This window comes from Drosophila biarmipes, chromosome 4 (genome assembly GCF_025231255.1).
Source record: "Drosophila biarmipes strain raj3 chromosome 4, RU_DBia_V1.1, whole genome shotgun sequence".
NCBI lineage: Eukaryota > Metazoa > Arthropoda > Insecta > Diptera > Drosophilidae > Drosophila > Drosophila biarmipes.
This window is the reverse complement of record NC_066614.1, coordinates 1397445-1424543: the sequence shown is the minus strand read 5'-3', so window position 1 is coordinate 1424543 and position 27099 is coordinate 1397445. Positions and strand designations below refer to the sequence as shown.

The 27099-nt window shown below is 35.9% G+C and overlaps 1 protein-coding gene across 7 annotated transcripts; it reads left to right on the top strand.

Annotated features, from left to right (window-relative positions):
* The first annotated feature begins 173 nt into the window (after window positions 1-173).
* Window positions 174-27099, top strand: LOC108035667 (uncharacterized). 7 transcript variants are annotated; one of them, XM_050886929.1, is made up of 7 exons: window positions 174-341; window positions 16705-16771; window positions 16856-16926; window positions 20225-20325; window positions 23080-24538; window positions 24590-24987; window positions 26598-27099. In XM_050886929.1, the coding sequence occupies exons 4-7, from the start codon at window positions 20233-20235 to the stop codon at window positions 26952-26954; spliced, it is 2307 nt and encodes a 768-aa protein (XP_050742886.1). In that variant the 5' UTR covers window positions 174-341; window positions 16705-16771; window positions 16856-16926; window positions 20225-20232; the 3' UTR covers window positions 26955-27099. The 7 variants fall into 7 exon arrangements, 6 of the variants coding, with proteins under 6 accessions (XP_050742886.1, XP_050742884.1, XP_050742887.1 ...); XM_050886927.1 differs by having other exon boundaries at window positions 174-497; XM_044091290.2 differs by lacking the exon at window positions 174-341 and adding an exon at window positions 9582-10022.

The following is a 27099-nucleotide window of genomic DNA, read 5'->3' as shown; positions in this document are numbered from 1 at the left end:
CTGTCTGGCAATTCTTCCTAAGGGTCTCTGCGATCTCGGCCACTATTAATGTGTTAATAATATGCCTATTATACGTATTCCTGCGCAGCGCAAGTTTATTTGGATCGTGTTTTAGGCCGACTGTGCCGCCCAAAAATCACAAAAGTTTTTAAGATTTCATTGGCCTGCAGACAATAATCTAGTTATCCGTTAAAAAATATTTTAGTTGTCAGATGTTATTAATTTGAACTTGCGAATTCGAAATTTTCCTGAGTGTGGTTGGACGAGTGCAAGAGCATCGATTATAAACGAGGATGAGGATGGACGAGAGCCGTGTGCCGATGATGATGATGATGTAAAGCGTAAGCCCTGTTCAAAAACAGCAACTCAAGCAACCTCCACACCCGCAAATCGCTGCTGGATACGAGGTGCAGTAAATAGAGATTTAAACGCTCGCACTGCTATCGGCTGGCCACTTTTCTGCTGCGTTGTCAACGCAACGAAATGTATTGACAAAGGTTGTATCTCTCAATCGCTACCGACTAGAAATAATAAGAAATAATAAAGACGCACTCAAGTATAACGAAAGAGGAATAGAAATGTTCCTTCTAAATCAGTAACGATCATAGGGCTTTAAATTTTACCATGTTATACTCGTACATCGTTTTATACATGAAACCTAAATAACGTTTTATAATGGCCCATACCTCGACCTTCCACTACTGACTTTTCGAAAAAATCGTATGACTATAAACGAAATTACTTCATCATTTCAAGATTTTTTTCATCCAAGCAATAAATTAATAAGCGAGAATAAGCAAATATTACGAATCAGATTCTGCACGCTCCTTTATTAATTTCCCGTGCACACGCACACTTTACCCTTACCATTACCACTTAATAAGACCAAGAGCAGTTTGGAACGATGTACACACACTTTCAGTCCCTTGACGAACCCACGGTTGCATGTTTTCTTCGTGATGGTGCGCAGTTATTTAAAATAATATTTCCGTATCCGGCAAATAATACGAAACGCGTGCTTCTTCTAAAGGTCTCCGCCCACCGATGTTTGACCGACCTGGGACTATACGACTTTACTTGAAAGACGAAGTTTGAAACTTTTTGTCAGCGTATATTTTATTCTCAGGCCTGTAAAAATGTTTTGTTTAAAATGCCGAAAACTTGGCTTTTAATACTCTTGACGCGCAGAGTACAAGTTTATAAAAAGAATATATATATATTTGATCAGCCGAATTGATCTAGCCATGTCCGTCGGACCGTGTGTATGCTGAGATCTCGAAATCTAAAAGGTCTAAAAGGTTATAATTTCAGATTTAGATTCCGCCCGCTCCAACGCTTACTACCTTCTTCAAAATGCTAAAATATTATTCATTTTGAAATTAGCTTTTTTCATCCCTCTTTAAGGTCTAAACATCCAGAACAACTTCTATCGTGAAATAAGCTTACAAGTTCTTCTGGTAGTTCAGGTCAGGCATGGCCATGAATTTATTAGCGCAATGTTTAAAAAGCGATATTTTGCTTTCAATGCTTTTTGTACCCTTCAAAAGACTTTGAATCATCTAAGAACTCTTTATATTTGTATACCCTTTCAGAGGGTATAATGATTTGTGAGGAAGACGTTTCCGACCCTATAAAGTAATTATATTCTTGATCATCGTCACTGGACGATTCGATCCGATCTATGTCCATCTGTCTGTCCGTCCGTTTCTACGCAAACCAGGTAGTATCGGACAACTATATCTTATGGATTCCATAGGAATAATAAAAAAAACATTTTTTTAATTATATCTTTGCTGTTTTTTAACATATAACTTCCTACGCTTGAAAATAACACTTTTTATAGCTGTAATAGGAACGATCGAAAAATTGGTGAAAAATAATATGAAACAAATTATAGCTTCGGTGTATTTTGACATATTATTTTATATTATTGGAATTATTATTTTTTAATATTTTTAAGAATTTTGAATTAAATTTAATACAAATCGGAAGACTCCAACACTTAGCTGTCGAAGAAACGGTCAGAGAAATAAATAAATATTTTTCTATATCACTGAAGCTAGCAATAATCCTTAAAAATTGTACATGGTGTTACTATGATTATTTCTTATAACTGCAAGGGTATATAAACTTCGGGTTGCCGAAGTTAACATCCTTTCTTGTTTGGATATTGAAATCGATGTTTTCGCAGGCAGAGCAGTAGATATTTAATTTAAGTTATTAGCTTCAACCAGTTCGATACTTTTAAACACATACATACTTATGTTAATATACCAATACATGCACAAATACGTCCCGCCTTTTACCAGAAAACACAAAAGCAAAGATCATGCAGTTTTATTCATGCGCAAATCCACACACAATGCATTATATTAATTGTTTACTTCAAGGGTAGCGCTCAACTCTCCTCGTACCAAAACCCACGCCCTAAGTAGGGGTTGGTTGAAAACTATTCATTTTTACCATTTGTCTATATAGGGCGCGTCACTGTGTTCGGGTGTTTAGTGTAACGATTTTGACCTCTTTTGTGTGTTACAAAATCTTGTCGGCATCGGCTGTGGTTTGCAGTAGAATCCTCTACTCTTTGTTAGCTAAGCTATATTACGGACCCGTCTTTCTTCCCTCGTCTTCAATTGTTATCTCGCTTGTTTTTTGTTTGACCTGACCTCAATCACGATGAAATCTGTGGCTGACGACTTTTTTGAGCCAGCTTGAGCATTAGACATTTCTTAACCAATAACAGCCTCGAGCTGCTGATATTGAGTAGTTAAGGGGTCACGAGAACGTCTTTTGTTTAGGCAAGTTGCACCTATTATTTGCTGTCGACACTTTCCTAAAGAAAAGTATGAATTTCTTCGGGTTGCTTTTCAGCTGCGAAATATTCAAAATACACATACTTAGTCGCCCGTTTTTTATAAAAGCAGAAAATATTTCTTGATTAATGTATGAGTTTAGTCCTTTGTCCAAGAGCGTTGAATATTTAGAAAACGATGTTTGGAAGCTAGCTTCGCCATACCCACGATTTAGTACCCTACATGTCTAGTGAGCTGCCACCTTAGGATTGGAAACTTGCTCTTAATCAAAAGCGGTATGATCTGACGGACAGACGGATATGCATACAAACACCAACTCTGCATATTATCTTACAAATTCGGGTCTTTTTTTTAGAATAACAATAATTCGTGTAGCGCAAGCGTGTTTTCAGTTAGGCTGTGACAGGCGTCGGACTGTAACATTTTGTTAAAGGTTCCGATTGCGAATACTCGACACTGCAACTCTTGACTTTTTTTATACTTGAATGTAGTTATAGCCGTTACTGGTTGAGTAAAAGGGTTTATTGTCTTTGGGGAAAATTACGTGTAAATACTAGATTCGTCGAAAAGTATTTAACAAGTAAAAGAAAGCGTCAGTATCCCTGTCGTTCTAACCATGACTGCTTTTTGTTACCCGAATATGCCACGGCCTCTTTTACGCCAATAAGCCACCCACAACTTTGGATCTCAACTTTCACATCCATCTCCTTAACGGGAATTTATTTGATAGTCGACTATTTCTCCTTGTTTATAAACTCACATTTTAATTTTATATTTACTATACAATACAATACCGAATTTATTTAAAAAACAGGAAACTAATTAAAAAAATGTATTTTCTTTCAAAAAAGTCAAGTTTTCATATATATTACTGTGGACGGCAGTTTACGAATAGACGAAGCGCACCAGGAGGGTGTGCGAAGGCGACTACTATAGATACACGAAGAAATTAAAGTCTGCAGTAATCGTCCGATTGTTACGACTGACACAACAACCGAAAGGTATTGTAAAATCTATAAGAATTGCATAGCAAGACATTAAGGAAATCAATTAGTTTGGGAGAGTGAAAATTAGTAAATTGAACCGTTTGGGGCCGGTGAGGATAATTACCTCAAATTTGGATGATCCGTTTCCGACCCCATAAAGCCGAGTCGATCTAGCCACGTCTGTCTCTTCGTATGAACCCTGAGATCTCGGAAACTAGAAGAGCTAGAACAGTCTAACTTGGTATGCGGATTCCTGGGTTTCAGCGGGGTGCCACGCCCACTCTAACGCCCACAATCGGAGAAAATCTGTAGCGACCACAGCGTTTATGATAAAAGCAAAATTTTAACTGAAATGTGTTTGCCTCATCAATACCTATCGACTGACCTAAAAAATGTGCCACGCCCACTCTAACGTCCTCAAACGGTTAAAACGCTTAAGTCTGTCTGCCGTCCACATAAAATCGACTGAAATAGCCGGTAGGTGGCGCCCTAAAATATAGCATTGCTGCTTATATACCTCCCGGGTGCCAGCCCACCATAAGGTTGACAAACAACCATTGTGTAGCGCCTACATTTTCAAAGATTACCATTTATAAAAGTTATATTTTATTACACTTGACAGTACCATACGGATCGCCGAAAAATTGTTCAAGTTGGTCATTATTATTATTAAGACATTTACGCCTTTATCTAGCAAGAGAGTCCTCAATGACGTTCCAGCCAATAGATTGAACTAAAAGTTGACTTTACATTTATTGTAACGCTAGTTAACTATGTAATGGGTATCTTATGATCGAGGCTTTGATTTCTTTTACCCTATGTCTAATGATGTTCTCTAACGAAAATAGTTATTTGGTACCGAATGCACTATGGGAACTTTGACGTATTTTTTGGAATAAATTATAAACACCTGAACTATTCACTATTCTCCTTATTTGTTATATTTTATTTATTTTTTTTTAATTTTATAAAAAAAAAATAAAGATGAGTTAGAATCGCTTTCTTCTTTGCAGACAGCACCGCCTAAAAATTCTTCTTTAGGTTTCAAGTCGCATAATAATTCGATGGGATAATTCAACGATAAAATGCTGCGATCCGAACTCTCTGTGCCCTTTTGAACAACGTCTGGAAAACCACAAATTCTGTTTTGCTTTCTTCGTCCATCGGATTTATAAATCTTAGTTTTCGTTTGTGCTTCCTCCTCAAATACCTAGCTGCTTGGACTATTTTTTCAAAAGTTTCTTAGAGTGTACTAATATACTTTATAATTTGTTTTTCTTTTGTTTCCAATTTAATCTATGCTAAGATTGGTTTTCATCCTTGTGAATTCTTCCTTTTTTCGATTATTATACGGAAAAAATGATGTCCGTAAAACGAGTTTTAATAATTTTTAAAACTGCTGCATATATAAATTTAATTTCGGAAGGAAGTCGCTAAAGCGCATTTTGAGACTGGATTTCTTTAATTAGAAGTAAAGCACTAGATGGTCTAAGACAATATTTCTTAATATTTTTTGTGAACTCTATTGAAAATGGAAATGTCATACATGAAGTTATACCGAGACATTAGTTCCGTATTTTATTATTATTAGTATGAATAAGTTTTAACGTTTAATAGATGCCTGAAGAATGAATATCCATTTCAACCTTGAAGGATTTACGTTTTGAAGTTCAGAAGATAATAATTTAAGCATTCACAAAACAAAAAAAAAGCCTGTCGATGTACCCGTTACTCATCTTACACAAGTTAGCTAAAAATGTTATGGTGACCGCTTTTAAATTGGAATATGCTTTCCGATCCGATCCGGTGATTTGGTCACCGCCACTTATAAGGAAAGCGCGAGAATGCAGACGGAAGAATGATGAATTATACCTTAAAATGAGAACATTCAAAAAAGATGTCTTTTCCGACTTTAGACTCCAATACGTTGCCAGATGGCTCCATTGAGTTTTTGCGTCGTCACTTGACGATATATCGATATAATTCCCTTTGATTTCCCTCTGTTGAGAAATTTTCTCCCCAATCTGCCCATATGCCGTCTACATTGGCACATTCTCTATGAGTATTGTTGAGTGCTGTTTTCTCAAAAACTGTGGGTTGTTGGGATCACCAATCGGCTCGTATAAGGGATTTGTTATATGCGAAAAATACAAATTGGTTCCGCTGTTAGGCGATGTGGGGTTGATTTTGACACGAAGTTTAACGCGTATAGTGCATATTGGCACATTCTCTGTGAGGGGGGCAGTTAAAAGAGAACTGTGCGGACAAGATTTTTCTATGTATTTTTGAAATTCTAATAGTCCTCGGGTCCCAGATCTAAGTAGGTAGATCGATGGATAGTTTTTCTTAACAAATTTGCAGTTTAGATTTTTCGATTGCTGACGGACATAAGAACAGCTGTTTTATCCAGAAACTGAACCCTTGGATACTATGCCACGAACCACAATGTAAAAAGCTTACTTGCTGTCACGTAGAAAGCCGATACACACTCCCGACAAAACAAAATCATTTTCCACAAATGGGGAAGGTGTCTTCAAAAAAGATGTTAATAAAACGAATACATCGAGTTTACAGAATCGAAGAATGTAGATTATGAATACGGCGAATTAAAATGTTATCTGCCTTGCCTTACTTACTCTACAGTCAAAAAATAAAAATGTAACAAAAGCAACCGTTATTACTCAAAATTCGAGTATTAAGTATTAAGTAAGGGTCTGAAAGTATATACCAGGTAGAAAAAACGTTTGCAACTCTATATTCCAAATCAGAACCACTAACCGAGGCGATGTATATAATGGTGGAAGCAGACAACAGCGAATAGATTGATCAAATAGATACAAATGAAAGCATCGATGTTTTAAACCATGTCCGTTTGTCCGTATGAACGCTGAGATCTCGAAAACTAATGTTCGTCAAATTAGCGTCGAGAGTTACCAACGACGGAGGAATGGTGGAACTTGGAAAAAAGGGGCTTTTATACCCGTTGCTCTTAGAGTAAAAAGGTGTATTACCTACCACGTAGAAGGAAGCGTTTCCAATCCCATAAATTAAATGCATTCCTGATCAGGATAACTAGCCGAGTCGATCAAGCCATTACAGTCCGTCCGTCTGTCTGTCCGTATGAACACTGAGATCTCGGACACTGTAAGAGCTAGAACAGTCAGACTTGGCATGCACATTCCTGGGCTTCCTGCGCAGCGCAAGTTTGTTTGCCACGCCCGGAATTTTCGAATGTAGCGCCTACAGTTTTTATAACAGAAATAAAATTTTAACTGAAATGTATTTGTATGGATTGACCTAAGAAACGTGCCACGCCCATTCTAACGCCCACAAGAACAATTTGTTTTTGTATTTGTGTAATATGTATAATGTATTTGTCTCAATAAAACCTTTAACCTGACCTAAAAAAAATGTTTCAGAAACGGGTGTCTTATAGTCGAGGCACTCGACTACATGCAAAAACAACAAATTCGGAAATTCTATGTGCTTAGCACCCCTCACTTTAAATCAAATTTCTCAAAACATGCCATAGACGATCCCCTTTCTACCCATATACCGTGCATGCTACTTTTGTACCTTCAAGCTTATGGTAGTTTTGCCACCGACCACTTGAGGGCGATTTTTCCCTAGTTTCACACCAGTACTTGTGTTTGAATATTGGCTATTTTTCTTGTTTCCCGCCAGCAACAAAAATACGGTGAAATTGAAACCGCTGAGTATAAGCCGGCAGTGCACGTAGTGGTGTAGCGCACGAGGATGTGATGGTCCGATCGAAAGGTCGCACACACTATAACAGAAAATATTCAATAATAATTTAAATGTGAATAATTAATTCGCGCGCTTTGAACGAAATTTTAACTTTTTTTCAGCGTTGCCATGTTTTACCTTTTTTAACTTAAGGGCGCAATATAAATGGCCGAAACGTGGCAACGCTGAAGGAAATATAAAACGTATTATTGTGGCATTATTGCTTTTCTACGGCGCCAGAAAGCAGGCTACAATTAGACGAGCAATCCCGAAATATATTCGTCCCAAATTTAATTAATTAAATCTATTAGTACCAAGACATATTCCCTATTGTACGATTGGTGTATTACTCTTAGGAATCGGACTGTTACGGTAGATTTTCAGTAGTAAGGGGTTGAGAAATGTAGACAGCTTTAATTAGTTAGCTACTTATATTTCTGAAAAAACGTACGGTTAACAGTCCGCCTGCGGCATCGATCCCGAATCTACTGCGCGAGCAAAGAACAATGGGCAATGTAGTACTTAAATTAAGTTCGCCAAACCGAGCATTGTATATAAGTGGAAGTGGTCATAAAAACGTGTGCAAGAGGTAAAGAATCTTTCTGTTCTATATACACTGGTGCGGGACCAAAAATAAGGTACCTGTTGAATTTTTCCAGAATGCAAGTGTAAGCTGGACACAGGAATGCACCTATATGCACCACACTGAAGTGTCTGCAAGCTTTTCCAGGAAATAGATGAAACAGTTTTTTAATTTCACAAAGTTAAAGGGTATTCTAGATCCGAGAGATCCGTATAACAGATATAAGAAAGCTTTTCCGATATATTCCTTATCAGTCCATGAACGCTGAGATCTCGGAAGATATAAGAGCTAGTTATTTGGCATTGAGACTCGTAGGCTTCTTGCGCAGCGCAAATTGGTTTAACCAGGGTGCCATACGCACTCTAAAGCCCGCAAACGATCAAAACACTAGAGGCCGTCTGGCGCCCACAACTTTAAATATTTTGGAAAAATTTAAATAAATTGAGGAGATTCATTGAAAATGCAGAGCTCAATATGATCAATATCTTGCAGAGTCAGCTGAGATTGGATAAGCATCACTTGCAGCAGCACTTTTTATACCACTTACTTAAAGTACGTTAAGTTTGTTTTGAGTGAACTATCTCGGAAAATATAACAGCTAGAGGGTGGGATTTGGCATGCAAATTCCTGGGCTACGTGCGCAGCGCAAGTTTGTTTCAAGGTTGTTACGCCCTTACGCCCACAATTTGCGAAAAACTATAGCGCCTACGTTTTTTATGCTAGAAGAACATTTAACTGAAATTTATTTAAATTACCAATACCTATCGATTGACCTGAAAAAAGAGTGGCACTCCCACTCTAACGACCACAAAAGCGGGTGGGTGGCGCCTTCCAAAATCGGTTTTCTATTAGTATATATACATTTCCATTTTCCGCTGGCTCTTAGGCTTGGCCTTGGGTTGAGTAGCAGGTATCTGGTAGTCGAAGCACTCGACTATTACGTTCTTCCGTGTTTCTATGCAATTAAATCACCACTTTAGAGAAAAAATAATTTGTCTTTCTAAAAGTTATATGAAAAGTCAGTTGCCTCTTGCGAGACCATTTTTGTATTAAAATTATCCGATATCTTAAGGCAAATTTAATTTAATTAAAACCAACATTCAACAGTTAAATATTTAAAATTGCACCACATCCAGCGCAGGGTGAATTTGACTAACTTTTAATACAAAAGAGCGCAGGCGCGGTCCTTCGGAAACGCCCCCGGAATCGGAGAGCTCTATCTTATTGGGTTGTTTGTACTTCGTGTATATATATATCGCCCTTTTCCTGTGGTGCTTCCTTTGTTTTCGGTCTCTTATTGGCTGAAATACGGCTAAGTATATTTTGTTTTCCCGATTTCACAGGTCAGCATCGGTTTCCGTTCCTCAATCCTACATTTTCTTTAAGCTTGTCAATATCAACGAAAACTGTGTTCCTTATTCAGTTTTCGTACCTTTTATGTGATGCGATGTTCTAGTGCTCAGAGAAAAAACGAACATGTGTTAAAAGTTTTAGTGAAAATTGAGTGGACATTTCCTTTTTTCAGAACAATACGTTGTAAATTCAGGTACTCATACCAGATATAATATAATGAAAATGGAAGCAAATTTTTAAAGAAAAAATATAATATCAGCTTTGAGAGCAAGTGAATGTACATAAGTGCATTGAATCGCGTTTACCTTAAAAAAAAATGTAACTAGGTGCGTCAAAAACTACGCCTACGACTAAACCAAGCTTAAATTTGGGGCAATTGGTTTATTAAAATTAGTTGAAAATATTATTTATTTGATGGACTGCAAATATAAAATAAGAAGGTCTTAGATCCGTTAAACGCCTAAAGTGTTAAAAACGATTAAAAATTGTAAACGTGCACCCAAGGAAGGCAAAAACGACAATACTTTAGAAATGACATCGGTAAGTAAGTCTTATGCTAATTGTTCATTTTCAGCCAGAATGTTATGGATACCTGTATATTTTTCCCTCTACACAAGTTTTATACGAGGAGTTACAGTTAACAGTTGTGTTATGTTACAGGTAAAAGGTAGCGGTGAAGTATCTATGTATATATCTAGCCATGTCCGTCTGGCCCCTGTCCGTGTGTACCCTGTGATCCCGAATACTAAAAGAGCGAGAGGGTCGGGATTTCAGATTCAAATTCCCCAGTTTTGCAAACCCAGTTAGGTGTGCTGATGGCGCCCACAAGTTTTAATGCTAAAATAAAAACTGTTAACTTAAATGTATTAAATGATCTCGTCAATACTTCTTAGTTGATCTCAAGACAAGAGGGAGCGATATAGTCTAGTGCTTACCAATTTCAGAATAAATACATACACTTTTTTGGCATGCACATTCTTGAGGTCCCTGCGCAACGCAAGTTTATTAGCACAGAACTCCACGCCCACCATAAAACACTCGAGATTGAAGATGTGTTCGTAACATAATCGCTTAACAAACTTGCAATCAATTGGTATAGACGACAACTTGTATTACAGATTACAAATCGTTGGATTAAACGGGTGGCTCGTTTTTTAACTTCTTTAAAAAGTTAGCACAGAATTTTTCGGACAGCAAAGTATTTCAGAATGTTGAGACACTTAGTTTTCACTTATCGGTACAGCATAAAGATAGCTGATAAAAAAAGTGGACAATAAAATGCTTCATAAAATTCTTTGTCACATAGCAATGGGTTTGGGAAAAGACTAGATAGTCATCATAACAAAAAGGACCAAATAATGCGGCAATTAATAAGTAAAACAAGAAAGGAAATTAACTTCATCAAGCCAAAGTTTGGTTTCGCAATTATTATTCTTGATCAGCACCACTAGACGAGTCGATCTAGCCGTTTCCGTCTGTCCGCATGAAACTATAAAAGCTAGAAGATTCGGACATGGCATGCAGATTCCTCAGCTTCCTGCGCAGCGAAGGAAGCTACGCCCACTTTAATTCCCACAAACGGTTAAAACGCTTAACGCTGACAGCCGCTCACAATATGAATATGAAATAGCTGGTAGGTGGCGCTTTACAATATCACTCTTCTGCTTATATACCACCATTTCCTTTTTACTCTCTTAAGCTGAGTAACGGGTATCCGATAGTCGAGGCACTCGACTATAGCGTTTTTCCTTGTTTAGCATATAATCTCCTACGCTTGGAACGATCACCTAATCGGTGGGAAAAAAACACACGTCTATAGTGATTGCGAGCAATTTTTCTAGTAACCATCAGCACCATCACTGTGGACAGCAGTACAAGTAGTGACGAAGCGCACCAGAGGGGTGTACGAAACTACCTTACGCGACTACCTTATATACCCGAAGAAATGAAAATCTTATGTAGTTACAAAAGATACAACAAATTACAAATTTAGAAATTATTTAAGAAACCATCCAACAGAAAATATGTTAAAATATTTATATTGCGAATGTTTACTGGTAAATAATTAATGGCTCAAATAACATAAAATTCAGAATTTTTTCTATTCCCTTTTTACTTAAATTTCCTCATGCAAAATTTTCCAACATTTTTTATGAAAAAGTTAATATCAAATTTCGTTTTTGGTAAACATTTACGACTGTCAACTAAAAAGGGACATTTTTGTAATTGCAAATTTGATTAAAAATCGGAAATATTTGTACATTCAATGCTCCCACGGGATCGACCTGCAATGGTATATAAACTTCCGCTTGTCGAAGTTAGCTTCCTCTCCTGTTTTATTTATAATTTGTAAAGAATTGATTAGTTTCTTTTATAATTTTAGTTTCAACATGCAAATAAAAGTGTGTTTACACAATAGTTCAGTTAAAAAGAGAAAAACAAGTTGACTAATTGAATTCAACAATTACCATCTACTACATCAGCGGCTAGGGATTATAATTCATAGGCTTCCACACTTAGGGAAAAGCACCGCGATAAAATCAAGTATGTACAAAACATTTGGGCTGAAACGCAATAAAATTGAGCACATTTTAAGTTTAAATATCCGCCATCTCTAAAAATCCATAACTGTTTATTTTGAAAGTGCTAAGGCGCATACACAGTGTTAATGGCCGTGATTGCCAAGTCGTAGGTGAGCTTATAGTATTAAATTAATTTTCTTTATTTTTAGTTGCCCATGAATATATACTAGCATATAATTAAATCGAGCCTGCAACCTTGTTAGTTTATAGATTTAAGAGTTATTCATACAATTGAGACCTTTGTGTCTTAAAAATTTGTGGCTAAAAAGTGCACTTTTTTTCTCGACACTGAAAATATTTTAAAATATTTTATAAAAGCAGAATAAATTGAATTATAGCTGTTTTTCAAATAGACTTGTATTGTTTCCTTGAAGCAATATTATCGTTGATTTTCGATAAAAAAAATGTGAGATTTTCAAGCCAATGTTTGTTTCAGCATAGTGCCACTATAACGCTAAAAAAATCACAAAAGTTTGTTGCGACCACATTTTAGCAGATTTTTTTTTCAGTGTACACTGTATTTTCAAACCACCTTTACTAATATGTACGGGAATTTGAAAATGAATTAAACGAGTTATATCTAAATTACATTAACATTAAAATACTGTTTACTTTGTGTATGTATATACCTATATCCAATTTTATTGTGTAATTACTCACTCACGTAAAATGTGTGTATAAAAAATAATAGTGTTATAGGTACAAAGTATTTTAGTTATATCGGAAACAGAAATAAAGTACAGACTTAATATTTAATGATTCTATAGCTACGAGCTTTAAGCCTCAAAAGTCACTATAATTAGACAAAGTAAACTCAATTATCGTTAATTTCGTCTCGTCAAGCAATGAGAAAAATTTATAAAGTGTATTTTTTTTAGTAGATCGTATAATATATTTTTGTTAGAAATTTTGTTTGTTGTAACGGCGATCGTCACTAGATTTTTAGCTCATTAAAAATTTGTTTGATTTTAAAAGTTTTTATTTTTATGGATTGCTGCTGGCCTCAGTGTTATTAAAAAAATATTTCATTATTTCTTTGACTCTTTCTTTGACAGCTATATGATAGAGTCGTCCGATTTTTATTAATTTTAATTCGAAGTTCTTAAAAATATAAAGAATTATATTCCCGATATTATAGAATAATATGTCAAAAAACACCGAAGCTATAATTTGTTTCATATTTTTTTCCACCCATTAGAATTAATTATAAAATGTTATTTTCAAGCGTATGTTAAAAACACCAAAGATATAATTTTTATACCCTTGCAGAGGGTCTAATAATTTCAGTCAGAAGTTTGTATATATATTCTTGATCAGCATCACTAGACGAGTCGATCTAGTCATGTCCGTTGGGCCGTCTGTCCGTCTCTCAGTTTTAAAGCTATCGGGCTTAAACTTTCCCAAAAGTCTTCTTTCTATTGCAGGTAGTATATAAGTCGGAACCAGCCGGATCGGACAACTATATCTTATAGCTCCCATAGAAACTATTGCGGAAAAGATTTTAAAAAAATGATATATAACCATCTACGCTTTAAAATACCATTTTTTAATTGGTTTTGAATTTCGAATTAAATTTTATCAAATCAGACGACTATATCTTATAGCTGCCATAGGAACGATCGGAAAATTAGTGGCAAAAGAATATGAAACAAGAAATATAATAATATAATCAACTTTAGTAACATCATGTGCATTTTTTAAGGATTGTTGCTGGCTTCAGTAATATTAAAAAAAAATAATTCATTATTTTTATATATTTTATATATAAATTTATATGTATTTTTATTAAACTGAATTAGATATTCTTAAAAATATAAAAAATTATATTCCCAATATTTTAAGATAATATGCCAAAGAGCCCCAAAGCTGTAATTTGTTTCATATTATTTTTCCATCAATTTTCTGATCGTTCCTTTTTCCTTCATGTTAACACAATAACGGGTATCTGGTAGTCGACGTTCTCAACTTTAACGTTCACAGTAGTCTTACGTATGTACTTTTAGCAATAAGTTTTCTTTTTAACTATTTACTCACGTATAATGAGTTTAATACCAACTTCTCATTTACAAACTCATGCACAAAGTTCATTAGTTATAGCGAAAACTAATTTGAAGTAGAGATAATGCTTCCATAGCTACGAGCTTTTAGCCTCAAAAGCCAAAATAATTAGACAAGGTAAACTCAATTATCCGCACATTTCATTTCCAAATGTTAATCGTCAAGCAATTTAACCCAATTAAATATGCATGATGTTATACGTGTAAACAAAAGGCCATCACTGGGACCGGCACCAGCAGCGACAAGCTGTGTTATAAAGCTGCCCGCCCCCAAATAGAACACCTATTATTTGCCTGTTGACAGTAACCACTCAAGCGAATTATTGCCAACTCATCAGTGGGTATTTTAGTCCATTTTTTATCTACCCCAGTATCTGCATTTGTATCCGCACGCTCGTCAAAAGGCATATGCTTCTGAAATCAACCCCTGGGACATCGGGACATTCGAAACGTAATCGTTTTCGATTTTAATAGGCCGCCGCACATACACAGTTGGATGACTGTATGACGAGTGTACTCTTCCCATTTGGAATATGAAACCTTGACAAGCAATTGAAGTGAAAGTTTGAGGCACTCCCTGTGTAAACAAACCACTCAAATTAATTAGGGATAATTGAATTCACGTTGCAAATGCGCTTTGCTACTTTAGTTTTTAAGGTTTCCAGATTTACCTGTCTTTCTTATTCACCACTGTTTCACTCGACCCTTAGATACCCGGTTACGCAGCTAAAAAAAGTGCGAGGAAGACGAAACGAACGATATACAAAAAATGACTGCACCATAGTGGCAGTTTCGGGAAAAATTGACAACTTATATGGCAAGTAACTTGTATAATTGAAGTCCGATCACGAAAAGTTATAACTTAATTTCTTGGAAAAGTTTCTGAGTGACAACAGCGTGTACAGGGATCCAAAATTAATCTATGAATGCGGTTTTAAAGTTGATTTTTGTGGCTGTAAATCAGTCTTATGAAAACAAAATTACGTTTAAACTCATACAAACTATTAAACAATTTAACGTTATGGATTTAAAAGTCGGAATAGAACCCTGCTGAAGCTTTTTTTGTTTCCAAGATCTGAGCGCTTATGCGGACTGACGGAGGGAAGAGTAAACGGACAGAGCTAGTTTGACTCTTCAAGTGATCCTGATCAAGAATACACGTACTTTATAAGGTCGGAAAAGCTTCCTTCTACCTGTTAAACACTCACTTTCCATCGAAATCTAATCTACCAGTATAAAAGAACCCGAAAAGTATACTTATAAATGTATACTTGTTTATGTATATAGAACATTGAAATAAGCAAAAGCGAAAAGTTGCATTTGAGCAACTTTGCAACGAAATAACGAATAAAAAGATTTAAAACACCGAAGATATAATTTTTTTAATTTTTTCCGCGATAGTTCCTATGGGAGCTATAAGATATAGTTGTCCGATCCGGCTGGTTCCGACTTATATACTACCTGCAATAGAAAGAAGACTTTTGGGAAAGTTTCAGCCCGATAGCTTTAAAACTGAGAGACTAGTTTGCGTAGAAACGGACGGACAGACGGACATGGCTAGATCGACTCTTCTAGTGACGCTGATCAAAAATATATATACGGTGTCGGAAACGTCTCCTTCACTGCGTTGCAAACTTCTGAATTATCATACCCTCTGAAAAGGTATAAGAAGAGAAAACGGTATAGTAGGTTCCTTCGACTATCAAATACTCGTTACTCAGCTAAAAGTGCGATGAAGGTGGAGATATGCAACGAAGTCAGCGTTCACAACTGTACACCTGTAACTTATTTGCCTATAACTTGGCAATGTAGTGTAGGTGAAAATTTATTTGATTTGACCCTATATATCTTATACATACATAAATGTCTACTATATTAATAAGATGAAATGCTAAATATAGATGTTTTTTAGTCTCTACTCAAAGGAAAATTTATTTTAAAGTTTGTTAGCTGAGTAAGCGTAATCGCCCTCAACTATTGCGTCTCTTCTTGTTTTAATATTCATTAACCATCGACGTGCCAAAAATCACTGTGAACGGCATTCCACGTAGTGACGAAGCACACCAAGAGGGTGTGCGAAGGCGACTACTGTATATACACGAAGAAATGAAAATCTACAGTAATCGTCCGATTGTTGCGAGAAATGCATCAATCGAAAGGTATTACAAGAACTAAAAGAATTACATACCAAGACTTTAAGCAAATGATGTAAAGGTCAGTTTGTCCCAAATCGTTATTTTTGAGTCCTCAATGCAGCATATTGTTTTTGTTTTGATAAGATATATCGTACCATTATTTAACAGTTTAAATTGATTATGTGAGTTTCGGGTATAATATAGTTTTCAACTCAATGATTATAATGGACAATAATTAAGTAAATCTTGGAAAATAATCATTTTTCCACCAGACCTCGATTTTAGCTATCATAACTGTCACTGTTTCTTAAACACGCTGACATATAACATCTATAAAAAGTGGAGGTGGCCGAATGTAATATTATTAACTTTTACTACAAATTTATTCCATATGAAGCAACCAGACCTTGCTCATTCCTAACGTGAAAACTCCCTTATTCAATTATAGAACGCGTGTGAATACCATAATTGAAAAGGAGCCTGCCCCTAGAGACCATTTCGTTAGAGATAATAAGGTTAGCAAAAAAGTTATAAAGTACAGATTGTTAAGCTTAATGCCTTTGTTACTACATGCCCACGCTTAAATTGCAAACGGAAAGCGAAACAAATGATTACGGTATCCCTGAATTTAAGGGGGAGCTGAGGGTTGAACGAATTACAAACCAGTGAGGTAAGTAATGACAAAATTATGTTAGTATTTAGAAAAACGCCAGATTGTTAACAATCTGGCAGATGTACCCAGACATTCTGCCCGAGGTTAACGAATTATGTGCAGGGTTGTTTTTGAATGCAAGCCTCAAACCTTTGACGGTGGGTATCACCCATGTACCGTGTTAACATATTTATCACTGTGGACGGCAGTCCACGTAGTGACGAAGCGCACCAGGAGGGTGTGCGAAGTCGACTACTACTACTGCTATGAAATGAAATTCTATTGTAATCGTCCAATTGTTATAGGTAAGAAGTTGAGTGCCTCGACAATTATATATTCGTTACTTATCTTAAGGAAGCAAAATGAAGATATGTAAGCACCATTTACCCGCTATATCAGTATATGTTATGTGGACGGCAGACATACTCAAATTATCGCCTATGATAAAAAAAAGAAGAAAGAAAAATAAATAAATATAGGGTGCACAATGGTTTATTCACCGGATGTCTCTACCAGACATCTAGACCGCCATAAAAATGTTAAAAAAGTCACTTTTGCTATACCATTATTGTACCATTATTTCAAAGAAATCAAGCGCCTCTAGTTGAAGAAAGAATTGGAGTTCTCCCTCTTCTTCTTTTAAATAAAAAAAATTATGATGAATTTGCGTAATTTTATAAATTTTTCCTATAATCAAGAAAAAGTTTGTTCAATGGCGTTTTAAAATAACGGTCGATTTTCTAATATTTAGGGTGATTATTTTTTTTTTTTATCGAATAATTAATTTCAAAATAAAAAATACCGTTAATTTGAAAGCTCTCGTACAATGCTTCCACGGGAACAACCAGCAAGGGTATAGAAACTTCGTCTTGCTGATCTTCGTTTCCTTTTCTGCAAAACTTATAAATGTCGGATCGAACCACTATGAATGTGAGATCATTAACTGAAATGAATTTATCTCATCAAAACCTATCGACTGACCTAAAAAATGTGCCAGGCCCACTCTTACGCCCGAAAACCGCCCAAAACTGCAGTGGACACATTTTTTATGCTTGTCTTATTTGTCTTATTAATACCTATCGATTGAGATAAAAAGAATTTTGCTACGCCCACTCTATATCTCCATTTCCCTTTTGCTCTTTTAAGCTGAGTAACGGGTATCTCAAAGTCGAGGCACTCGACTATAACGTTATATTAACTCCTACACTTGGGCATATCAATCTTTTATTATTTTAGCATTTTGAATACAAATTACATAAAACAAGATGGCTATATCTTAGTTCTGCCATAGAAACGATCGCATAATTAATGTCAAATAATACAAGGACCGTTAATTTTCGTTTTCGGCAAAATTCTGAAAGCTCTTGATCTTGTACATATGCTTCCACGAGAATACCCACCTAGAGTAACTTCTGTTTGCTGAACTTTATTTCCTTCCTTTTTTTCGAAGTTTGTATACCCCTGCAGTTATAAGAAAATTTAGTTTGCAACGCAGTGAAGGAGACGTTTCCGACCCCATAAAGTATATATATTCTTGATCAGCGTCTCAAGACGAGTCGATCTAGCCATGTCCGCCTGTCCGTCTGTCCGTCCGTCGTAGACGAGTCGATCTGGCTATGCCTGTCCGTCCGTCTGTTTAACGCAAACTAGTCTCTCAGTTTTAAAGCTATCGGGCTGAAACTTTTCCAAAAGTCTACTATTGCAGGTAGTATATGATCGGATCGGACAACTACATCTAAAAGCTCCCATAGGAACTATCGGGACAAAATTAAAAAAAAATATATATCTTTCGTGTTTTTTAACATATACCTTTCTAAGCTTGGATATAAAATTTTTAAATTAGTTCTGAATTTCGAATTAAATTTTATCAAAATCGGACTACTATATCATATAGCTCCCATAGGAACAATCGGAAAATTAGTGGTAAAATAATATTGAAAAATGATATATTCGGTGTTTTTAACTTATAACCTCCTATGCTTGGAAATAACATTTTTTATTTGGTTTTAAATTAAATTTGATCAAAATTGGACGACTGTATGATATAGCTGCCATAGGAACGATCGGAAAATAAGTAGGAAAACATGAAATAAAAATTATATGTTTTGTATTTTTTAACATATAACCTTATAAGCTTAAAAATAACATTTTTTAATTAGTTCTGAATTTCTAATTAAATTTTATTAAAATCGAAGGACTATATTATATAGCTGTCATAGGAACGATAGGATAATTGGTGGGAAATTATGTGAAACAAATTATAGCTTTGGGGCTTTTTGACATATTATCTTATAATGTTGGGAATATACATTTTTATATTTTTAAAAATTTTGAATTCAATTAATAAAATTTTTGATTATTTTTAATAACTGCAAGGGTATACAAACTTCGGCTTGCCGAAGTTAACTTCCTTTCTTGTTTTTGGAATTACTTTTGATCGGAACATCAGATTTAAACAAAGTGTCTTCGCCACTACGTGTACCGCCGTCCACAGTGACACATATATTACCCATTAAATTAAGCAAAAGCGAAAAGTTGTGGTTTACTTTCTGATGGAAGTGCCCATACGCTTTATGCGGCCGGAAATGTCTAATTTTTCCCGTTAGATACTTTCCGACGAATCCAGTAACATAGCGCTAGTCGACAAACATACTTTTTGTTCTTAATTATTTTTATACCCTTGCAGAGGATATAATGATTTCAGTCAGAAGTTTGCAACGCGGTGAAGGAGACGTTTCTTATATATTCTTGATCAGCGTCACTAAAGGAGTCGATCTAGTCATGTCCGTCCGCATGTCCGTCTGCCTGTCCGTTTCTACGCAAACTAGTCTCTCAGTTTCAAAGCTATCGGGCTGAAACTTTTCTAAAAGTCTTCTTTCTATTGCAGGTAGTGTATAAGTCGGAACCAGCCGAATCAGACAACTATATCTTATAGCTCCAATATGAACTATCGGGGAAAAAAATTTAAAAAAAATATATCTTTGGTTGTTTTTTAACACATAACGTTCTAAGCTTGGAAATAATATTTTTTAATTGGTTTTAAATTTCGAATTTTATCAAAATCGGACGACTATATCATATAGCTGTCATAGGAACGTTCGAAAAATTGGTGGGAAAATGATATATAACAAATTGTAGCTTTGGTGCTTTTTGACATATAACCTTTTTAGCTTGCAAATTAGTGGGAACATAATATGAACAAAATATTTACTCAAGTTGATTGTTTCTTATAACTGCAAGGGTATACAAACTTCGGCTTGCCGAAGTTAACTTCCTTTCTTGTTTAATAAATATTTGTATCTCATATTTTCAACAGTTTTTTAAATGGCTTTAGCTGAAAGTCTTCAAATGACTTCTGTGTCAGTGGTTCCCTTCAATGGAATGGAAAACAGCACATCGTCTCAAAGATCAAACCACGTAAGTATTTAAATTTTACTAATGCACAAGTCTGAGCCGGTGCTCAATTTGTTTTTCCAAAATTGGCATATATTCTTGAAGGCTAAAAAAGAACCAACGATATTATCAAATACATATACTTATATGAATGCATTTGTAAGACCATAAATACAGAAACACCATTCCAACTTTATAAGCCAAATAAAATTGGGAAGACTATCAGATACCCATTTCGGCTAAATGGGGAGATTCAGATATTTAAGCAGAAAGCAATTCCGAGATTGCAAGGGCACACATAGCGGCAAATACAATATTTGTCTTAACTTTTTAATGAATGGGCCGTTTGCCACAATTGATTTATATGTACTTGTTAAATATTTTCTTAGCATGCTACTCTACACTCATAGAAGTATATATCGTTTTCTAAAAATTGGCTTGTTTTGGTCCTACATTTAGGGAGATTTTTCGTAAATCTAGAACACATTTTCTTAAATGTAGAGTAATTTTTTCTGTTTTCAAAAGTAAATTACCCTGAAAACATTAAAAAAAAAATGTAAAAGATCAACGGCGATATTTCTTGACTTTCTTATATTAATGGTAAATTGCCTTAAATTAAAGTCAATGTTTCTTGAAAATATGATTATTTAAAGGTAAAGCGCGTTAAAAACAGGGCAACTGCCCTAAAAATTAAAAAAAATGTTGACATATTTTTTGGATTTGGTGCAAGCTTTTTTATGCACTACCTTCCTGAATTTTTTGGAATGAATATTTTGACCGTGCCTAGTTTTTGCAACAATTTGAGGGGATGATGGTGAGAAGGCAAGGTTATTATTCGGCCACTTAACGCACGTTGATTGCTAGTTAGAACCATAAGAACTGAAAGTAGTTATTAAACAGAAAATCAGAGAAATAAACATATGTAAGCACCTTACACCTTTTGAGAAAAATCTTCGTGGTCGCTGCGAGAATCGAACTCACGACCGCTAGGCGACGCTCAAAATCGGTTCATATCTCCATTTGTTGCGGTCTGAGAGATATTCTCCCGATTGAAAACAAATTATGTTTTATTTTATTTTTTTGTTTTTGGACACAGCATTGTTTAGAAATCCAGTTCTGAAAACTTGCACAAAAAAAAGCTGCCGTTCGTGGTCTTTAACTCATACCACATAGATGAGTTTAAGAGATTCACTGGACCACCAATTTTCTGTTTTTAAGGGAGATTTTAGATGACCTTTTGTTCTACGAAATATGGCGTTTTGCCCAGAGTAAAAAAAAAATCTTATAAGCATTTTCTCGTAAAAATTCGCCTTTAATTATAGAAACAAGAAGTTAATTTCGGCAAGCCGAAGTTTGTATACCCCTGCATATGAGAAATTCGAAATTCTTAAAAATATAAAGAGACTAGTTGCGCTGACGGACATGGCTAAATCGATTCGTCTAGTGACGCTGATCAAGAATATATACACTTTATGGGGTCAGAAACGTCTTCTTCACTGCGTTGCAATCTTCTGACTGAAATCATTATGCCCTCTGCAAGGGTATAAAAATGTGGCATTTTAGAAAAATTAACCCTAACCAAATTTAGGGCGATTTCATTTATAGTGCGATTTTTCTTAATGTTGGGTGATTTTATTTTAAGGGAGAATTTTCTAGTATTTAGAAAACAAATTTTATAAGTGTACGTGTAACGGGACTAAAAACACATGGCACTTTATGCGTTAAGCGATGCGTGGCCAAATTTTGAGACAATCCGTGTATTTCATTTTGGTTTTCTATAACAATGGCTTCTGGGAGTACGCCAGTAAAAACAAGTTAAAGAATGAAGTGAGAGACGTGAGTAAATTGCTAGGGTGCAAAACAAATGGAAGTAAAACAAATATATCCCTCGAGAAATCATTTGGTACGTGCTTGGACTTTTATTGGTCTAATTTACGAACTATTGATAAACGATTAAAGATATTTTTATTTCATTTACATTTTTGTAAATGTTTTTTTCCTTTTTTATTTATTAGAGCCTCAGCAAGAGACTTAGCAAATGTTTGTCAATTACTGTGAATTGTTAGGGTATGAAAGCATGTTCAGTCTAGTACTCAAAGGCTAACGGTAAACTTTAAATCTCAAAAAATACTCGAAGCTTTTAGAATTTACTTGGAATTAAGTTTACAATTGTCAGCAATTAATAGTGAACTATCAGTGCACTTCGAACCGTATTAAGTAATTTTAAGTACCAAAAAAATCCAGAATAGCCAATCGGTTGTCTCGGTTTTGCTCATTAGAACTGACTTACGTAAAGTCGTAGTATGAGACTAAACTGGTCGAACAAACACCCCACCAGTCGCACAAACAAAGACAAGTACTTTTCAGTTACAATTTTTTAGCATTAAAGATACGTCGGGACATTTTTTTCCGAGAGCTTAGTTTGAGTAGAAACGGACGGACACGGCTAGATCGTCACGTCTAGTAGCTGATCAAGAATATTACATTATGGAGTCGGAAACCTCTCCTTCACTGCGTTGCAAACTTTTGACTGAAATCATAATACCCTCTGCAAGAGTTTAAATATTGCCAATCGAGGACAAGTTAGATTTTTTGGTTAGTTCCATGGTTCTATGTTGGAAAAAAATTAATTGTATTTGTCTAAGATGCTTGTATTATAAAAATATAAATATGATGTTTACATGTACCTATATATTGGTTAAAACGTATTGGCCTTTTTTAGGTGAATGTTTCCCTTTTATCTTGTTTAGTTTGTATTAATGCAACTTTAATTTTTAGGTAAGCTCCGTTTTGCTTTACGGAGTGCCGATCGTGTCACTGTTCATCGAGGGCCAGGAGCGCCTCTGCTTGGCGCAAATCTCAAATACTCTACTGAAGCAGTTCAGTTACAACGAAATACACAACAGAAGGGTTGCTCTTGGCATTACTTGTGTACAATGTACACCAGTCCAGTTGGAAATATTAAGAAGAGCTGGCGCTATGCCAGTGAGCTCACGGCGGTGTGGAATGATAACCCGAAGGGAAGCGGAGCGACTCTGCAAGAGTTTTCTGGGCGACAACACACCTCCGCGGCTCCCTGACGACTTCGCCTTCAACGTCCAGCACAAATGTGCTTGGGGCTGCCGCGGATCGTTTTTACCTTCTCGCTACAACTCGTCTAGGGCCAAATGCATCAAGTGCTCATATTGTGGGATGTTTTTTTCGCCAAATAAGTTTATTTTCCACTCACACCGCATAACGACCAATGACAGGTATGTTCAGCCCGATGCGGCGAACTTTAATTCCTGGCGTCGACACATGACACTGAGTGGGAATACTTACGACGAGAAGATAATCCACGCGTGGGAAGATGTCAAGGCCATGTTCAATGGCGGAACTCGAAAGCGACTTGTTGGCAGCAGCATTAATAATCGAAATATGGGCTCGCCCACGCCTTCTGCGGCAGTGAGCTCCTGTGGGTCCCCAACGAGTATTGAGCGAGACCCCAAGGAAGGCGACGGCGAATCGGAGTCTCCAGAGTTCCCACAACGACAGATTGATAGCCAGTTTAACTATAGTACTGTAGCCACAGCCGCCGCTGTGGTTGGCGTAACGGCGGTAGCAGCCGCTACTGTCGGTGTTCCTTTCAACTTGCACGGTTCTACTGTCCTGTCCCCTTTGCACTCGCTTCGGAATGATCGGGACCTTTCCCTAATGCCCATCTCCAGAAACTTTGTAGTGGACTACATGTGGCAGCAGAAGGACGGACACTACCAACATCAGTATTCAAAGAAACTCAGTGGCGGTGAACCCAGCGAGCAAAGCCTGGACTTCGAGTCCTGCTCCCGATCATGGACTAGACCTGACACGAATGTTTCAATACCGACTGGAAGTTCTTTAAGGCTTTCGGATAATACTCCTTTTAATATAAAAAACGAGTCACACTCATCTATTTGTGGCATTATCAAAAACCGAAAGCTATCTGCAGCTACGAGCAGCGGGTTAAGCCTCTCTGATTATAACATTCCCTCGATTCTTAACTGCTCTGCGTTTAAACCAGTCGTCGCTTCGACTGCAATTGTGTCAACCTCCTTATACACTAGATCCAGTGACTCAAAGCGAACTGATTATATAAACCCAACACAATCTACAAGGACGACAACTGTTCTAACGCATAACAGCATTTCGGGTTCGTCGCACCAAATAGTAGGTGAGACCATTTCGCCAATTTTAGAAAAAGTGACACCCAATATAGAAAGTAAGTCAAATATTTCCTTCCCGTCAACATATTAAAAAATACCATTTTCAGAAAAGCCAACTGAATCTGCTTTAGTCAACTGCCTACCCAGGAATGTTAATGATACCGACGATGACGACGAAGTCGTGGATATTGAGACAACGGAAGATGAAGGTAAATTCATGGCTCAACACGTTGACGCCTCTCGTACGCCACCCGACATTGTGTTTGAAAGCGAAAGTACCAGCCCTTCTCCGTCTACAAGTACAAATATTGATGTAGAAGCAGACATTGATGTAGATGTCATTACAACAGACGCTGAGGATCAACTAGAGTTCAATGCCAGTAGATGCGCAATCGAAAATACAAGTCATTCCCTATCAGTTTTTCAAAGTGAAACATTACGAATGTGTGGTTCATCTCCAAATGCAAAAATCATGTTAGGCGATAATGAAGTTACAATATCCGAGGTAAGAATGAGAAAGCTACTTTTTATACCCTTGCAGAGGGTATAATGATTTCAGTCACAAGTTTGCAACGTAGCGAAGGAGTTGTTTTCGATCTCATAAAATATATATATTCTTGATCAGCGTCACTAGTCGAGTCGATCTAGCCATGTCCGTCTGTCTGTCCGTTTCTAAGCAAACTAGTCTCTCAATTTTAAAGCTATCGGGCTGACACTTTCCCAAAAGTCTTCTTTCTATTGCAGGTAGTATATAAGTCGGAATCAGCCAGATCGGCCAAGTATATATTATAACTCTAACTAACACCTTTGGAGTTTTTTAACATATAACCTCCTGCGCTTGGAAATAACATTTGTTAATTGGTTTTGAATTTCGAATTCAATTTTATCAAAATCGGACGACTATATCATATAGCTGCCATAGAAACGATCGGAGAAAGTCAGAGAAAATGAAAAAATGATATCTTTGGTGCTTTTAAACATATAATCTTCTAAGTTTAGAAATAACATTTTTTAATTAGTTCTGAATTTCGAATTAAATTTGATCTAAACCGGACGACTATATCATATAGCTGTGATAGGAACGATCGGAAAATTGGTGGGAAAATAATAAGACACAAATTATAGTTTTGGGGCTTTTTGACTTATTATCTTATAACATTGGGAATATAATTTTTTATATTTTTAAGAATTTCGAATTCAGTTTAATAAAAATCGGACTACTCTAACACATATATGTCAAAAAATGTTCTGAAAAAATAACACTGAAGTCAGCAACAATCCTTAAAAATTGCACATGGTGTTACTAAAGTTGATTATTTCTTATAACTGCAAGGGTATACAAACTTCGGCTTGCCGAAGTTAACTTCCTTTCTTGTTTAACCAACAAAACAGAATTGAGTGGGATTGATTTTATTTTTGGCTCTGCGTATACATTGAAAATAGGTATACCGTGTTAGATTTCCCAAAACTTTATAGAAACATATTATTTAATTTTCTTTTTAAAATTATATTTAAAGGCATATAATTTATTCTCGTTGTTCATATGTTCTATATCAATGGGGAAAGTTCTTTAAAAGCAAGACAGAACGCTATAGTCGACTGCCCCTACTATCACATACCTGTTACTCAGCTAAAGGAAGTGCAGGGGAGATGGAAAGGTGAATAATCGAAAAGAGAGTTTTTATTTGGAAGAGGTGTTTCTCGTCTTCTTCGCTTAAGATGCGGCAGACTTTAGGAGTTAAACATTTCCTTTCCGTTGTCGGAAAACATTTCCTTCGGAGTTTCACAAAGTTTGTTACACATTCTGCACGTGGTTATGTAAAATAAGCTTCGCCTAAAATTGATTGATTCTCTAAAATTTTAAAGTAAATAACATGAGAATAGTACATTTTATTTTAAAGTTAGTAAGCTAAGTAACGGGTATCTACAAGACGGGGCACACGACTATAGCATTCATCCTACTTTTGAACTGTAATCGTACTTTAGCCTAAATATAAAATTATATTTAGTTGAAGGTCCGTATAAATCAAGAGTACTTCGCATTTTAAGGTACTACACATTAAATCAAATTAATGAAATTGTAATGCTACGTTGTCTTAATAATATTTGTTTCAGAACACGAAAGGATTTAATGCTCATTTAAGAACTAAAGCTCGCCGAAAAAACGAAAAAAATCAGCAGGATCGAAGTCTTTCTAAAAATACAGTTTCAAAACTGGTTAGCGATAAATCGCATTCCAAGTCTTTAGCTGCAAAAGAAATATCATCGAGCATGGAAATACAGCAGCGTGTTGCCTTTCCAGTTTTTTTGAAGTCACACTTGCACGCTTTTCGCCCGCAACCTTCTCGGCCAGCAACCTTCAGCCCTAACACTCTGGCAGAGTCTAACAAGTGGAATTATCCGGTCGGCAGCAGTGGAACCTTATGTTGTTATGAAACTTCCGCAAATGAAAAATGTTTAGATTTTAAGTAATTTTATATAAAATCATAAATAAGTATGACAATTTACAGCAACATCTTGATTGCATTATTTAAACTTTCACACGAATGCTCATGATAAAAATCTGATCGGGGAAAGCTAATTTTCTAGAGTATCGGTGCCTGAAAATATAATTAAA